The following is a 16,695-nucleotide window of genomic DNA, read 5'->3' on the forward strand; positions in this document are numbered from 1 at the left end:
CCAGCCCAGAACCAATCAGCATAGCTGGAATGCAACAAGGACTCATGGGAGAGAAAATCTACCCCCAAAATGGGCTACAGATCTTTTTAATGCACTTTTAATGACGTTGTGATAACACCTGTGCACCTTACTCACCTCCCTTTTCCCTGCTGTGTATCATAGAGCGGTGTTGACCGCGGTACCGTCACTGTGAACGAGAGAGGGTGAGAGGACTATAAATAGCGCTCGTAGCCGTTGATTATACAGGTGTTCAGAGCTAGCTGTCTGGAGCTTCACTCTGATAGACATCTTTGTTGATCTGGCGTGGCATCCCCGCCACTTTCACTACGTTCACAAATCACAATACACACAAATAGAATAAATACATCCATGTAGGTCCACCATAAGTCAGTGCAAACTCAGATGTCTATCTTGTGAGGGACAGGCGGTGCTTGACAGGTGTTAGCTGCTGCCGGAAGAGCTAACAGTCAACCAGCCGCAGCTCTGATCACAATTTTCATTTTATTCACTGGAAAATGCTCACGTCTTTTTTAGCCTTTTTCTTGTTCTTATTAATTAACAAATAACAAGAAAACATACTTTATCATCCAAGTATCTTTCTTAATATCTTTTAATCACTGCTACGACTTAGCTTTGGCGAGCTAAACTTAGCTAGCTAAGGAACCATAACGTTAGCCTGTTCAGGCCATGGTTAAGGCCATTGTGGGCGCTTTCCCACCATAGTCCTGTGATGAGCACAGCTCAATTCTGGGTGGATTTCTGCATGCCCGAGACTCGTGGTGTGAGCAGTATCGGAGCGGAACTGGAGGCATTTCATCAAAACTGGCTCCATGCTCCAACTATATTTTGCAGCTCCGCTCCGTTCACATGCTCTGATCAGCACACCATGCAGCCGTGCAGCCACAGTGAAGTACGCAACAGACCATTACATTAGCGCGATAGCAGTAATAACTTAGTAACTGAGGCAAAGTTATGTGTTACCGAAATGTGGCTGTCTACATCGACATGAATTAAATGCACAAGTCGTTTTCACAGTAGGTGTTATATTGCATCCGAGTTACTGTTGTTATGACAGTAGCTGCTAATTTTCTAACTAGCTACAGGTTAGCATAAGGCTAGGCTAACTTCAAACTTAATTCATTTCAGTGAATGTGAGCGCGTCTCCGTGTCCGTTTGTCTCCGTGTAGCCCTGTGATGGACTGGCGATCTGTCCCCTGCCTGTGGACAGCCGGGATAGGCTCCAGCCCCCCCACAGTACAAGTTGTTGCCTGATACCTTTAGATCGCATTTACTTGTTGCAGCCATAAGGTGACAGAATATCACTACAAGTGAGAACAACAATATTCAGTGTTTTTTTGTGCTTGCTTTTTCTCTTATATCGCTTCCTTTTTTTCTATGATTTATAATAATGATCATCCTCACTAAATAAAATACAAATTATTATTATTAAGCAGTAATACTATATAAGTGTTCAAAGGTTGAAAAAAAAATAAAATTCACAACTAAACAGAATTGGGTCACTGTCCAAAAAGTTATTTGTGGAGCTTGGTCTTAATGCATTTTAAACTTGTGATTAAAAAAAAAAAAACTAAAAACTTTTTGGTTAAATGTCACATAACCAGTAACAATCCACAAATATTAATAAACAAACAACACATGCTCACAATAAATACTTTATTATCACAATGGAAAAAAATAGACACAAGATATCTTTATAGAACAATTTCTTTTAATCATGTGATGTATATTTACAATAGTTTTCATCATTAAAATAAACAAGCTCTTGTCTTTTATCTACAGGAAACAGCATCTCTCATTTACAAGGCCCAGACAAAAATAGATATCCCATTTTACACATACACAACTGTCATGAGTATGCTTGGCTGTGGTGTTTGTTTGGTTTCTGGGTCTTAGGTGGGGTTGAGCAGGTTTTCCAGGAAGCCTAGGGAGGAGTCTGGTTCAGCTCCTGCACCTGCTTTCCATCTGCGCTCATCAACATGCCTTCATAAGGATCTGCAGGAGCAACCACTCTTGGCTGGATTGTTGTAACTGCGACAGTGGCTGACTTCTGCCCCTTTTTTCCACAAGTAAAAACCTCAATGTACATAAGTGGTTCTCTTGTGCTCCTAGTGTCTGCTGCTCTGTTCAGTGCATTCTGGATTTCCATGCTAAAGGATTTAGCTCTCCATCGGGGATTCCGAGACACTTACCTGCTCGCCCCACCGTTGACTCAGTACCTTCTTCACCACAGCCAGCACCCTCCCCTCTGTTCTGGAAAGCCTCTTTAATCCAGTAAGGAAAAACACAAATTGCACAAATGACCCTGTCTCCGGCTCACGCTAACGATCTCCCTCTCCTCTCAGAGTTACCTGTTCACCTGGATCCACTCATGGGCTCATCGCTGCACCAACCTTTTAATAAACCTCGCCTTTACTCAAATCTCCCTGAACCCAATCTGCTCATAAGTCCGATTTGTGAGTCAACCCGGCTTTCATGGTGACAACAACAAAGTTACAAATACATTACAGCACAAAATACAAAAAGGTTTCCTTGAGTAAGTGGGTGCATGAGTCCACGCAGACATTCACGCACAAGCTGCCCATGAATGCAGTGAATTAAGTGTCTTTAAATGAAAGGCATTAAGGAGACATCCAAGTTTGATCTCCATCTCAGAGCCAAACGTGCTTTGAAGAAGTCCAAATTATTGGCTTTATCCATCACTTTCTGTGCATAACTCTATTCTCTTTGAAGCGCTTTCATCTTTTACTTAAATGCAACAGAAATAATTCAGCTGGAGGACAAAAAAAGACTTTTCAAGCCTCGTAGTTGGAGCAAATGATCTATAGTGGAGACGGAGTTCTTTCAATCCAAACATCTACATGTAAGGGGACCAATTATTAAATTGGCCGATTATTTTAACCGCAGGATATCTGATACTACCACATGTCAACCTTCTCTGTGTCAGGGTGCCAGGTAGCTCAGCTATAAATAAGCTGGAGGCTGTAGGTTGTCAAAGTTTGAACTGAGACTGAGGCAGTTTGCTGAATGTCATCCGCTGTTCTTTTTCTGCCCAAATTCCTGATAAACTTTCAAGTAAAGGCTACCAGGGCCCTTTTGATTGTTCTTGAATACCAAGATGCTCCTTGTACCACCTCTTTGGTGATTTGCATGAGTTATGATTTTTCTCAGAAAATGTAACTGTAACAGTAATTATACAGAACAGCAGTTTGGCACAGTGGAATCAGGGATTTAAAGACCAGTAAAGAAAGAAGATCCACTTTGTTAAATACGTAAACATGATGTAGTTCACAATGTAGAGTGTTCAATGATGCAGGTTTATGTCAGAGATGGGGTTTGCTGTTTTACGTTTGAGCTGTGAGTATCCCTGTGGGTGGAGCAGTTCTGTACTGAGGCAGGTACAGCGGGGATAAGCCACACGTTGAATCCAACAGCAGCTCGCTGGACAGCTCACTTAAGCCCTCTGGGCTGACAAGAAGATGTGACTCCACAGAACAGTCCTCTCTGTTCAAAACAGCATTTTTAAGAAGCTCACTTTTTGCACAATGATCACTCTGCTCCTCTTCCTCTCCCTCCTCATTTTCTGCTGGATATTCCATTGCTGGGTAAAACAAATCTTTCTCTTGCTTCACATCTCCTTTAACTTCTTCCTCTGATGTTTCAGAAATGTCCTCCGCAGAGTTGTAGGAGCAGGAGCGCCTTGACTTGTCTATCTCCACACTATAACAACTGTCTGGCCCCCTCACTCCACTGGAGAAAGATACAGAAATGTCCAAGTTGTTGGCAGACAAATGTCCTTCATCATTGGAGTAACCGCCACTATCATCCTTGTAATGGAGATGAATGGGCTGTTGGTCCTGCTTTGGATCAGAGAGAAGCACTTTGGAATATGTGACTGAAGACTGGGTAGAAGTGTCAGTGCCACTTTGATGCAGGCCCACTATGGGATCAACTGGTTGTATTTCATTTATATTCGGGGTTGAGGTAATTAATGCATCCAGATTAATGGCTATGGAGGGAGTTTTACTGAGGAGTCTTCCACTTTCCATCAGGTCCTCCGTCTGAGTTTTATCAACGATGATGATTTTGGAAATCTTCTCAGAGGGCAGCAGCAGTGGCAAAGCTTGCAGACCTTTCAAAGGTTGGAAAGAGTGCTCAAAGGTGTCCACCTGGAAAGACAACAACTGCATTTCAGTAACGACAGTACATCAGAATTACTGACACTTATATTTGGCATTTATGGCTGGAGTTCTGGAACAAGCTGAACCAGCATGCCACAGACTGTCCCTGATGTTACAAAGATTTTGGTAAAGCCTAGTATGTTACTGTCTCTAACTTTTATTTAATATTAACAAGAGAAATGAATCGCATGTTTTCTGTAACTATGTGGAAATAACTACCTCATACAGTGCTGTTGTGATGTAAATGTGCTTCAATAAACTTGATTATGCTGTGCCTTCAAAGTAGGTGATAAAAAAAAAAACATTGAAAAACAACATGTAATAAAATGCTTAACCTACTGTATCTACAACAGTGCTCCATGATAAAAACAAGTCTGTTATAAAACAGAACATTGGTCAAAGGCATGTGGTGGTGCATAGAAGAAAACAGCTTAAAAATTTGAGAAGTGTGTTTATTGTTTCATGTTTCCTGGTAAAATGTTATGAGGTTGGTCGGCTTAGCTTGAGGTAAAGACTGAACTATCTAATTAAATCAATTTATTTAAATCCAATAATATATATATTTTTTTAAATCTGGGGTTTTTTGTAGGATAAAGCTTTTGGAAAAAGAGAAAATATGTCAAGAGCTGCGGCAACAAGCTGCCGTTAATGTGGCACCATAATGAATTAGTGACCTTTTAGAGTAGCTGAAGGCAGATTAATTGACCAGGATCAGATTCAGTCTGGCTATCTAGACATTCTATAGATTTCCATCTCATCCAATAGCAAGCATTGAGTTTCATATTAAGTTGTTTTACCTTTTTGAAGTTAAGACCTTCAGCCCATGAGCATTTCTTTGGATTGGGAACATTCTTCAACACTAACTTTTTCATTCTGGAAATTAAACATAGCACACATTCAGGATGAACACTCAATCGAAGCACTCTTCTCTCCTTCCTTTCTGTTGCATGATTCCTCCCCCTCCTATCGACTAGTATCAATTCTAATTACACCCTCATGAGCTGTTAAATGTCACAGTTCTAATTTTTCATTATCAGTGTCACTGTGTCCTGAATTATACTGCAACCTAGTGATTAACCCCATTTATCATTTCTTACAGGTGTTTGCATGCAAGGCTAATTGTTTTCACATTGGATCCCTTCAATTTACACCAGAAACAAAGGTATACATGGATCAAAACCTGCAAAAATCTGCATGTTAAAACACAAGCAGTCATTTTTCAGACAGAATAGTCTCTTACTTTTTTTGCATGATAACCAGGCTGAAAAATAGGACCCCACAAAGTATAAAGATGAACAATGGTATAATGTAGGCTTCAGGGTCTCGTCTGGTTGCTGTAACGAGGAGAGAGAACACATTAGACATCTAATGATACAATGAAAGTGCTGGCGTTTGGTGTTGCGTGAGATATTAATGGAAATCTGAACAGAAAGCACACCTGAAGTGGACATCGGCTCCCCTTCCCCATCAGCAAACACGGGATACAAGTAGAAGACAAAATCCTCATAGCCATAAAAATCTCCTGAAATTATCATCAAAATGGCTGAAGGTCATTTTGGCTGATACCACTTACTATAAACAGTGAAAAGGGAAAAGAAAATAATCACAAAGACAGCGCAGAAAATGTTTTACCTTGTAAATAGACAGGGCGATCAGTGTAGGGCAGTCTGACCCACTTTTGTTCACTCAGGCCAGGGTCCTCAGGGCCCTGCTGCCTTTGTGAGGACCACTGGACCACCATGAACAGAGGGATAGAGCTGCTGTCCAACAAGCTCCATGACAGAGACACACAGGTGCTGTTTATAGCCAACACATGGAACCAATGCATACAGGGTCCTGCAGTGCAGAAAAGAAACAATACTGTCGGGTAAATCTCATGCTTCCAGTTGGCGCACACATGACAAGTTTAGGGGAAACCGATCTGGTGATATTTTATTACATACAATTTATCCAGGCTTCTTCTCCATTTGCTTTCAGCCTGTCAGCATCTAAAACTAAACAACTGATAAACATATAACTTTGTATATAACGTATTTTATTCATTGATACCTACAGATAAATCTGCATGTGCAGGGCTGGAAATTTCAAATCAACATCTATAGCAGCACTTTGGGATTGGACACTTCTGATTTCGGTAATTTTCTGCAAATCAAAGTGGCTGATGGAGAGACTTGTTCAATATGTAAATCAAAAACAAATTTTGGACAAAAAAAAGAAACTCCCAAGGTTTAGAACAACGGCACTCAATAACCAAAATAATACTATTTAGATAACTGCATAGCTAAATATTAAAAAAAGATTTCAGCCAACATTAATAACCCAGTTTCATCCAAATTCATGACTGATTGTGTCAAAGGCCGCACTGAGATAAAAAAAAAAAAGAACCAGCAAAGTCCTCTGTTGGAAGCAATAAAGAAGTAATTTGTCATTTTAGCTACTGTAATTTCAGTGCAATGTGCTCCAATTCCAGACTGAAACTCTTCATACAAACTATTTTTCTGCAAGGATAGATCTCAACATGTAATCTGCTACATGATCATGATTGAGAGTGGGCTTTTTTATATCAATGGTTTAACATAGCCAATTATCAAAGATAGATTTATCTGACCAAGTACAGACAAAAAAAATTTATCTCAAACATACACTTCAGTGGCCATTTTTCCCACATATTCTTCTGCAATGTGTTGTAAAGCAGGGAAGAGTAAACGTTTGTGGCCAATTAACAAAAACAAGTCAAGTACACGTTTGTTGCTCTAAAAGCAAATATTCATATTTGAGCATAATTCTGACGCCGCAACATAGAACCTACAGCTCCAGACCACAGTGGTGAGGGCAGATTTCCATGTATTTCATACAAAAACATGTCAACCTTCCTTTGTGATTGATCAAACCTTCTGTACGATTCCTCACTCACGTTTAGGTTGTTTCTCCAGCGTCATGTTTATGTTGTTAATGGAGCTGCCAATGCTATTGAAGGCCTCCACGGTCACAGTCTGGAAGTCCTGATCCCACTCAAAGCTGTAGGAGGACACCAGATCGGTCTTTATCCTCTTCACAGATCCATTCAAGGCCTGGCGCAGGATTATAAATCCATCCACACAGTAGGAGTCACCAGATACTCTGAAATCCTAGGAAAAAAAGCATTGCTATCTTCAAAGCTCACCAACTTTAGACGGCTGGGCAATGCCATTTTAAGCTGAATATAAACAAAGATTTAAAGCACAACATGGAGGGATAAGATATATCAAGTTCGGCTACACAGATACTAGTTAATCAGTTCATTTTCTATTCAAATTTAAGAAAAGTCAACCTGAGTCCTGGTTTGGTGTAAAGAATGACCAGCAACAAGTAAACAGCTGCAATGTGACATAACAGGGAAACTGAATGAAGAAAAGTAAAGCTGTTTGTAATCATAACTGGCAAGCTTACTAATCAGATTGCAACTACTCTGCGGTTGCCATTCAAATGAAATGAATAGTGATTGCTGTTAACTTAATCTGGATCAAATGACAAAGATTTTTGCAATTACCAATAATTTCCTCCAAAATACATGTGAAAATAGAGACCAGGCTGAAAAATCCAAGCTCCGTCTTTTATAATTTGCCATAAAATGTTTCTTTGTGTACCTCAAATAGCAGAATGACATTAGACTTTCTTCTGTCTGGGTCATCTTGACGGATTCTCCAGAAATCAGGACCACGTTCAGGAGCTGAGGAGACCAATCATTGAACATTAAATAGATTTTTGCCCTCCGTTTATACCCTTAAAATAAGATTATGGTATTTATGTGTACCTTTTTCCGCTAGAGCAGATATGTAAAGTTGTGATGTGACTTTTTACATTCAAATGAAACTGCATCTGTCAAAGTGAATGCTTTTTGAAGTTTAGATTGGGAATGAAATGTCCTTACCTTTGCTGTTAAGAGGTGTGGACTTTACAAATTTACTCCAATCACTCCAGTAGCCTTTCCCACTGATGTGCTTGCAGCGTACTTGAACCATGTACTCCTGGCATATGTCTGGTATCACAACTTCTCCCCAAGGATCCCGCACTGAACTCTGGACCTGCAGATACAACGTTTTTAGAGATCATTTTAAAAATGACAAATATCACAAATAGAAGTAAGATTGGCATGGGGACAATACATCTTTAGCACTTTTGAATAGATGACTGGTATGATTTGGATCAAAGCCAAAATGTTTTGCGATATTCCATTGCCCACTATGCACATTTTATGAAATTTTGCTGGTTAGTTTGTGTAAGCTTGCAGACAAGCAACAGCATTCTTATGCCTCTACTTCGGCAGGGAGACAAAAAAAAAGTATAATCTGAAGTCTATTGTAATTAAAGCTATCTGAAGCTCAGTCATTATGTTTGTTCCTTTTGTTCAGCTTCAACAGGAACGTTGAAAATGGAATTGAGCAATTCTTGATCCCTATAGTGTAATTACATATCTAAAAAAAAAAGAAAAACATTTTGGAAAGATCAGTTTGAGTCGTGTTCAAATGAGCAACAATAAATGAGCGTTCCGTTTTGCAATTACAAAATATTTCATTTCAAATCTATACTGGGTGGAGAATAATTCATTCTGGAGAGCGGCAAGCAGTCCATACTGCCACCTGGCCAAAATTTCAGTAAAAGCCTTTGATGGTTAATCATTGTGACAAACTCACCTTCCACACATCTCTCTCATTGGATGACAAGCAGTACCGAAACTCACACTGGACGCCCTGGACCGGCAGAGGTGGATGCTTCCAAGTTACCTTCATGACTCCACTGCTCTTGCTCAGCGCCCTAACGTTCGTAGGTGTGTGAGGTTTCACTGTATTGGGGAGCAAGGAAAAGCATAGGGTTTCAGGTTTGAGTATCTACAATATGTAGGACAGTATCACAGTTGCTGTAGAACATCCAATGAACATGTTTGGAGCTAATATAAAAGAAAATATTTCTCAATTCAGTCATAAAGTCAAATGACTTGTCTCTTTTACTGCAAATACTTAACGTGGAAAATTGATCTTAACTAACAGAAGGAGATCGATATTTCTCAAATAGCCAAAATTTTTAAATGCACCCAAGGGACCCAGTGCATATGAACTAATAATGACTTCTGCAATACTTCTAAAGATGTGCTCCCCACATCACGCTCACCATGATCTAAAGGTGACAGGAAGAGAGGTTTGGATGTGATGAGACCCAATGCAGATGGCATCTCCAACCACAGTTTGTAGCAGGCTAGATTCAGAGGCTGGATGGTGCAGGTTTTCTGAGTGGATCTGACCTCCATGCAAGGAGGTCCCATCACCCCAACATTCTCACCAGCTCTCTCCCTTTCCTTCATTTCCTTGCATGGCATGACAGCCCACCTGCCAAGAATAAATTACAAAAAATAAGACAAGTCATGTTATTCTTGGTCTTATGTCTTCTCCCCACCAGTGGGATTAAAACCGCTGTAGATGAGACATAGCATCAGATGCCCACAAGCAAAAATTAAAAGATAATTCTCATTTATTTCAACTTAAGTCTCACTTTAGCACCAAAATGTTAGTGTGCTTCTTCAGGAGTGATTCTAGGATGACTGCTTAGCAACAGAAACTCCTTACTTCTTTGCTTCTTAAATTTGTAACACAATTGTTACCAGCTGGAGTGACAAAGCTCTTATGTGTGTGCAAGTGCATCACAGTAAAATGTGGTCCTGGACAGATGAATTGTAGGAAAATAGACTAAACAGACTATCACAAAGCACCTCTTTAGTACGCTGTCCATCTGTCTTTGTTGGTGGGCAGATTTTACCAAAACAATAGCATCAAAATGGTGAAAGCTACAGTAAGACACGATAAATTGTCTCTTTTTAGCTGCCATTAGCCTAAAAAATAACAAACACAAAGACATATGAAGCGTATAACACATTTCCATTTACTACTAAGTGGAGACTTTCAGGCACAGTCTAAATAACAGCAACAAACCCTTTCGTTTACCAATTTAGAATCATTTATCAAGGGTTAAGGGTTAAAACATTTCCTCTTATGTCCAGACAGCAGAATGTAGGCCAAATTCATATATTCTTTCTTGTTGTTTTTCTTGAGGTCAGACACGCTGATAACGGTGACATAAGGTGAACTGCTAAATGAAAATGTCCTGGTATCACCTCAGGAAGCACAGGATTGCACAGGATTTGTAGTATTTCCAGGATGTGTCCGGTGCTCCGTGTTCAGGCATTTCCATGTTTTCAGCACATTAAGTCCTTAATGTTTGCAAAGGGTTTCATAAACAACACTGCATGCCTACACATAAAAAAACACTTCACTACAGAGAAAGTTGAAAATGCTGCTTTACTTGGATTGAAATTTGAGTTTAATCCTCTCTTTGTTGCTCCACTTGCAAACCATAGCATCGATGTCCCCACTGGTTGTGCACTTTATATCAATGAAAGCCCCTGAAAAACAGAGCGAAAAGTAGTTACAATTAGCAGTGATGAAACATACTTCACCAAAGGTTGCCTCGGATGATTTTGGCTCCCATTGTTGAGTTGTGACATGTTCCCACCTTATTTCCTTTTTTGTTTGCTTGCAGAGAGAATTGGCTTCCAGCCACTGAAAATAAACTATGCATTCCTTTCTTCTAAATGTGTTTTATGCCTTGTATTTCGTGCTGTACAGCACTTTGTTTCAGCCACAGCTGTGTTAAAAGGCTTTATAGATAAAGTTGAGTTGAGTTGAGTAAATTGTAGCTGTATTAGTCATTAACTGAATGCTATTCAGTTTTGATTTTATTTGTGCAACAAAACTCACCTTCCACATAGATCTTGCTGTAAGGATAAGGAAAGGTCAACTCCGGTGCGCATGTCAGCAGGTCGTATATTCCAGTCTCTGGAGCACGCACTGTAATCTTGCTGACCTGTTATAGGTAAAATAGTGAATAAAATATATATATATTTACATGAGCTGCTTTTTACAAAAAATAATTAAATCACAGGAGAGTCATTGAGCTTACTGGTTATCAGAAAAACACATTATTTTTTCTTACCCATTGGTTGACTGGGTAGTACTGACTGTGATTAAGTGGCTGGTGGAGGTTGAGCGTCCACATGGCCATGCTGGCGTTGCTGCTGTGGTCGTTGAACACACAATACACTGTTACATATTCCCCTGGTAGTGCCACAGCTGTTTCAGGGATGTAGCTCACGGCTGCACACAGAAAATAAATATACAAATGTTTCTTTCTGTAAGGACCAGCATATCTCCTCCTCATTTTGGTTTCCAGCAATCAAGACATGTTTTGAAAAGAAGCTGGATAAATGTCAGAAGAAATATAAGAGATGAAAAGTAAGACCTGACTCATTATATTTCACCTAGTTTCCATTTAGATTTTCACCAAAAAAAAAACTAGAAACCTCAATGGAATAAAAATAAAGTGTTTTCTCTGTCAGATGGTGTAGAATATCATGCAGTCAACTATCATCTGAAGAGAGCTCACTGTTCTGCTAATACTGGCAGAACAGAAACATGTGCGGGTACTTCTGTGTAAAGGGTGCGGTGTGTTATTCTTGTTTTCTTCTTTTCTGACAGCTAGAACTTCACATCCCCAAAGTCCTTAATCTATTTTTTTTTCAGTTTTTGGAGAATTTCCAACTGGCACTTTAAAGAAGTTGTGAAACTCATTTGAGTTAAGACAACTCTCAGCTGCTGAGCATTGCAAATGTTCAGTTAAAGGTACAGAGATGTTTAGATCCAGGGGTCCAGTATCTTTCATAGATACACAGTAGGCCCAAAGCTTTAGTCTCACCAAAATGTTTCACACATGGGATAAGGTTCTTATGCTGGAATACTATATCATCCTTTCTCCACACATAGCACTTTGCTGTAATTTCTCACTTCTTACTTTTTATGAGGCCCTCAGAAATAACCTTTATTTATGCCAGGATATATTTCTATAATCATGTTATGAAGTTCAGGTTTTGATTGATCTTTTTTCTTCAAATATAACAGGGAACCCACTCCCATCTGATGTTATCCTATTGTTTCAACATACATTACAATAATTCCACCAATAAATTAACTATAAATCCACGAGTTTTACATCAAGTGTTTAAAGACTTCAAAGGAACTAGAAATTAAAACTCAGAAACAATAAAGAAATGCAAATATGGCCTTCCTGGCCTTGATGTGGTCTATGCGTGACAGGATGTCTCTGCCATACACAGACAGCAGCCAGCGAGCAGTGGGGACGTCAGCGGGCTCTGGGGGCTCCTGGCACACAACTGGGAACAGGCTGGGCCAATTAACAAAGTTAGGGCACTCTTCAAAATAGTGCCCCAACCTATCCAGCCATTCCTCCCCGTGGTTTTCTTTCAGCTGTTTTAACAGCCGTGCAGAGCTGTTGCCCTGAGTCCGATCCCGCATCAGGCGAATGACACGTGTGTCACAGGCATACCTGGAATTCACATTAATAAAGTATACGTCCCCATTATGCCATACCACATTCAGAACCAACACATATTTACAGTTTACCACCTAACACTGTGGGACAGGCCAAATTAAAAAGAAAGCTAACATTTACAGATGATACAAATCCACCAGGACAGCGGCAGCTTCTCCCTGCTCCACCCAAAAGGCCTCAGGTTCATGTTGTCCCCACTACTTTACAGACACAGAGTTTTTGGACGTTCTCTGCCACTCCTCCACATGCTCCTGCTCTGGCTCCTGCTCTGGCTCCTGCTCTGGCTCCTGCTCTGGCTCCTGTTTTGGTCCCTCCTCTGGCTCCTGCTCTGGCTCCTGTTTTGGTCCCACCTCTGACTCCTGCTCTGGCTCCTGTTTTGGTCCCTCCTCTGGCTCCTGCTCTGGCTCCTGTTTTGGTCCCTTCTCTGGCTCCTGCTCTGGCTCCTGCTCTGGCTCCTGTTTTGGTCCCTGCTCTGGCTCCTGCTCTGGCTCCTGTTTTGGTCCCTCCTCTGGCTCCCATAGCAGGCTCCACTCACCCTAATAGAGCACCCCGGAAACTGACCCGCAAAGTGTTGCACAACACGTGCAAAAAATGCGGGCAGTTCAGAATTGCTGCAACAGGACACAGCCAATATAGAGGGCAAATTTACTGTCCCTCTAGTGAAACTCTAACTAAAGAGCAGTGGCTGGAAGAAATTAAAAAGAAGCCACAAGTGTGTACTCATTTATACCTTTTTAGCATTTACAAACTTTTTTTCATTGTATAGTTACTGCTGTTTCAGACCTCTCAATCTTTTAATTTATTTCACAGAGGGTTATTTATTTTATTTAGTGGTGATACTACATGATTGTTGTTATTGTAATTGTGTACAAAGTCCAACTGTTTAAAATTTGTAAATTTGTAAAGTAAATGCTAAGATTGTTCACAGTTTTTAGGTTTTTTAGGTTAAAAATTGTTTAATTCACTCTTTTTGTTGTTGATGTGGCGAACCGAGCTCACTGGAAATATAAGCTGACAGTTAAAACCCGACAACGCCACCCTGGGAATTTCACCCAGGGAACAAACCTAAAAATGAATTAAACAAAAATGTAATATGATGCTGCAGTTGCAACCCCAAAAATCAAAGACACTCAGGTCCGTTTTACTCAAAGCATTAGACGTGTTCCAATATGAAAAATATTTTATTAAAACAGATATGGTTTAAAAACAAGTTAAAAACAATGAGGAAATGGCTGTAATAATAATGCTAAGGCTTACCAGTGGGGGAGGCAGGTTAGGAGGAAGACATCTCAAAAATCACACCACAGCACACATGTCACACTCTCACTCACAATCACGCGGTGGTGCAGCCCAAACCCAAATGTGCCACACATGCAACCACACTAGGGAGACTCCGCCACCAAAAGGACCCTGATCCCCACCACTGGAAGCTCTCCAGCGCCTGAAATCAGAATTAATAAAAAAAAAAAGAAGTTTATGTAAAAAAAGGAAATTTAAACAATATATTTACAGTTTTAACACAAGACGTAAAATAAACGATGACTCAAACAAACATCAGCGGCGTCCTCCGTTATCAAACAATGATACGAATCGATCCGGCACCATATGCGCCGCGCAACCAGTGGCTGCCTAAAATCCAGGTCACATAAATGAAATTTACAGGCAAAGCAGCAGCGTTCCTGCAGTTTAAGCCACAGCGGCAGTCAGGCAAGCGGTGGTATGTCCCAATTACTCCGGATTTGGATCCAGTCTAGAATTCTGGGCATAAATAAAACGTATTACTAAACGATTGCAGTAAGTGGACGTTCTGGGATGCGGATGTTACATACCAATCAGGCCGGTGATCCAAGCAAGCAGCAGCGTGAGGCTTATCCACCTTTGGAAACGAGCGCATCTACCTGAGGCTAAACCACCTGCTTAAAATACATCCAACAGAGACTGATGACAGGTGAGAATCAAACTTACTGGGAACGTTCCAGACACACGGGAGGTCACAGAGGGAGACGATCTATCAGAGATTCAACAGTACGTGGGCGGATGGCACTCAACACTCGAGTTCAATCGTAAAACATGAATCACCATCTAGCGTTTATAACCAGGATGGTGAGACCTGATTGGCAAATAATCTCAACAAGCCGGAAACTCATGGGCATTTCCTGCCACATTGACTAATAAATATTTGGTTCTTTAAAAACAGATAAGGTCTATGATATTTTACTGTGAATAAATATGAGCTGCTATTGATTCTGAAATATTAGTAATAATTTTATGCATAAACTAGGAACAATTTATCAGTCACTTCACTCAGAAAGTGCTTTAGGAAATAAACATACTTTATATACATTATACATACTTTAAAACAATACTATAGTTTGAGCCGTTTCATTAAAACATAATATGCGACTGGTGGGATCGAACTCGCGACTCTTGGATCAGCCGCTTTCTTCTTCGTGTTTCTTTCTTTCCTCCTCCCTTCTTCCCCCTTTCCCCCCCCCCCGCCCCCACTTAACAGACTATTGTTCCCCACCTTATCTTGAAGCCAAAATGTTCATGACTAACTACTGAATTCTTCACAAAGTTACAGTTTCTTTGCCAAATACATAAGAAAATGATAACGCGATTGACAGTATGGGATGAGGCTATGGACGTGAGTTTCAGTAAAATGTAAATCGCGGGAATAAAGGACTATAATATTAGCCCGATAGCAGTAATAACTTAGTAACTGAGGCAAAGTTATGTGTTACCGAAATGTGGCTGTCTACATCGACATGAATTAAATGCACAAGTCGTTTTCACAGTAGGTGTTATATTGCATCCGAGTTACTGATGTTATGACAGTAGCTGCTAATTTTCTAACTAGCTACAGGTTAGCATAAGGCTAGGCTAACTTCAAACTTAATTCATTTCTTAAGCGGTGTCAGGAGTTTTTGAGAGCATGGTATATATATTAATACTATTATGACTTTATTTTTTTAAGTAATTGTTAACAAAAGTCAGAGAAAAAATGACATTTACCTCACACAACACGGAGAAATCTGTGCTTTCCAGTCCTTCCTTCTGACCTTAATCTCCCATCATTTCCTCCGTTTTTTGTCACGGGGAAACGGTGTAGTTGTTTCCCCTGACCCGGTCTTACACTACAGCAAGGTTTTTATTATTTTTTTCAACCTTTGAACACTTATATAGTATTACTGCTTAATAATAATAATTTGTATTTTATTTAGTTTGGATGATCATTATTAAAAAATCATAGAAAAAAAGGAAGCGAATATAAGAGAAAAAGCAAGCACAAAAAACACTGAATATTGTTGTTCTCACTTGTAGTGATATTCTGTCACCTTATGGCTGCAACAAGTAAATGCGATCTAAAGGTATCAGGCAACAACTTGTACTGTGGGGGGGCTGGAGCCTATCCCGGCTGTCCATAGGCAGGGAACAGATCGCCAGTCCATCACAGGGCTACACGGAGACAAACGGAGACGCGCTCACATTCACTGAAATGAATTAAGTTTGAAGTTAGCCTAGCCTTATGCTAACCTGTAGCTAGTTAGAAAATTAGCAGCTACTGTCATAACAACAGTAACTCGGATGCAATATAACACCTACTGTGAAAACGACTTGTGCATTTAATTCATGTCGATGTAGACAGCCACATTTCGGTAACACATAACTTTGCCTCAGTTACTAAGTTATTACTGCTATCGCGCTAATGTTATGGTCTGTTGCGTACTTCACTGTGGCTGCACGGCTGCATGGTGTGCTGATCAGAGCATGTGAACGGAGCGGAGCTGCAAAATATAGTTGGAGCATGGAGCCAGTTTTGATGAAATGCCTCCAGTTCCGCTCCGATACTGCTCACACCACGAGTCTCGGGCATGCAGAAATCCACCCAGAATTGAGCTGTGCCCATCACAGGACTATGGTGGGAAAGCGCCCACAATGGCCTTAACCATGGCCTGAACAGGCTAACGTTATGGTTCCTTAGCTAGCTAAGTTAGCTCGCCAAAGCTAAGTCGTAGCAGTAATTAAAAGATATTAAGAAAGATACTTGGATGATAAA

At 40.3% G+C, this 16,695-nt stretch overlaps 1 protein-coding gene across 2 annotated transcripts; it reads right to left on the reverse strand.

Annotated features, from left to right (window-relative positions):
• Positions 1-1,741: 1,741 nt before the first annotated feature.
• LOC142400691 (leptin receptor-like) lies at positions 1,742-12,248 on the reverse strand. Of its 2 annotated transcripts, XM_075485794.1 has the most exons (13): positions 11,223-12,248; positions 10,988-11,093; positions 10,533-10,632; positions 9,348-9,562; positions 8,873-9,021; positions 8,110-8,263; positions 7,826-7,908; positions 7,114-7,327; positions 5,832-6,035; positions 5,638-5,721; positions 5,440-5,533; positions 4,997-5,072; positions 1,742-4,187 (listed from the first exon to the last, which is right to left on the reverse strand). In XM_075485794.1, exons 1-13 carry the CDS (start codon positions 11,445-11,447, stop codon positions 3,363-3,365), a joined length of 2,529 nt encoding a protein of 842 aa, XP_075341909.1. In that variant the 5' UTR covers positions 11,448-12,248; the 3' UTR covers positions 1,742-3,362. The 2 variants fall into 2 exon arrangements, with proteins under 2 accessions (XP_075341909.1, XP_075341910.1); XM_075485795.1 differs by lacking the exons at positions 10,533-10,632; positions 10,988-11,093; positions 11,223-12,248 and adding an exon at positions 10,345-10,462.
• Between the last annotated feature and the right edge of the window lie 4,447 nt (positions 12,249-16,695).

The sequence above is a fragment of the Odontesthes bonariensis genome, chromosome 15, assembly GCF_027942865.1.
Source record: "Odontesthes bonariensis isolate fOdoBon6 chromosome 15, fOdoBon6.hap1, whole genome shotgun sequence".
NCBI classification, from domain to species: domain Eukaryota; kingdom Metazoa; phylum Chordata; class Actinopteri; order Atheriniformes; family Atherinopsidae; genus Odontesthes; species Odontesthes bonariensis.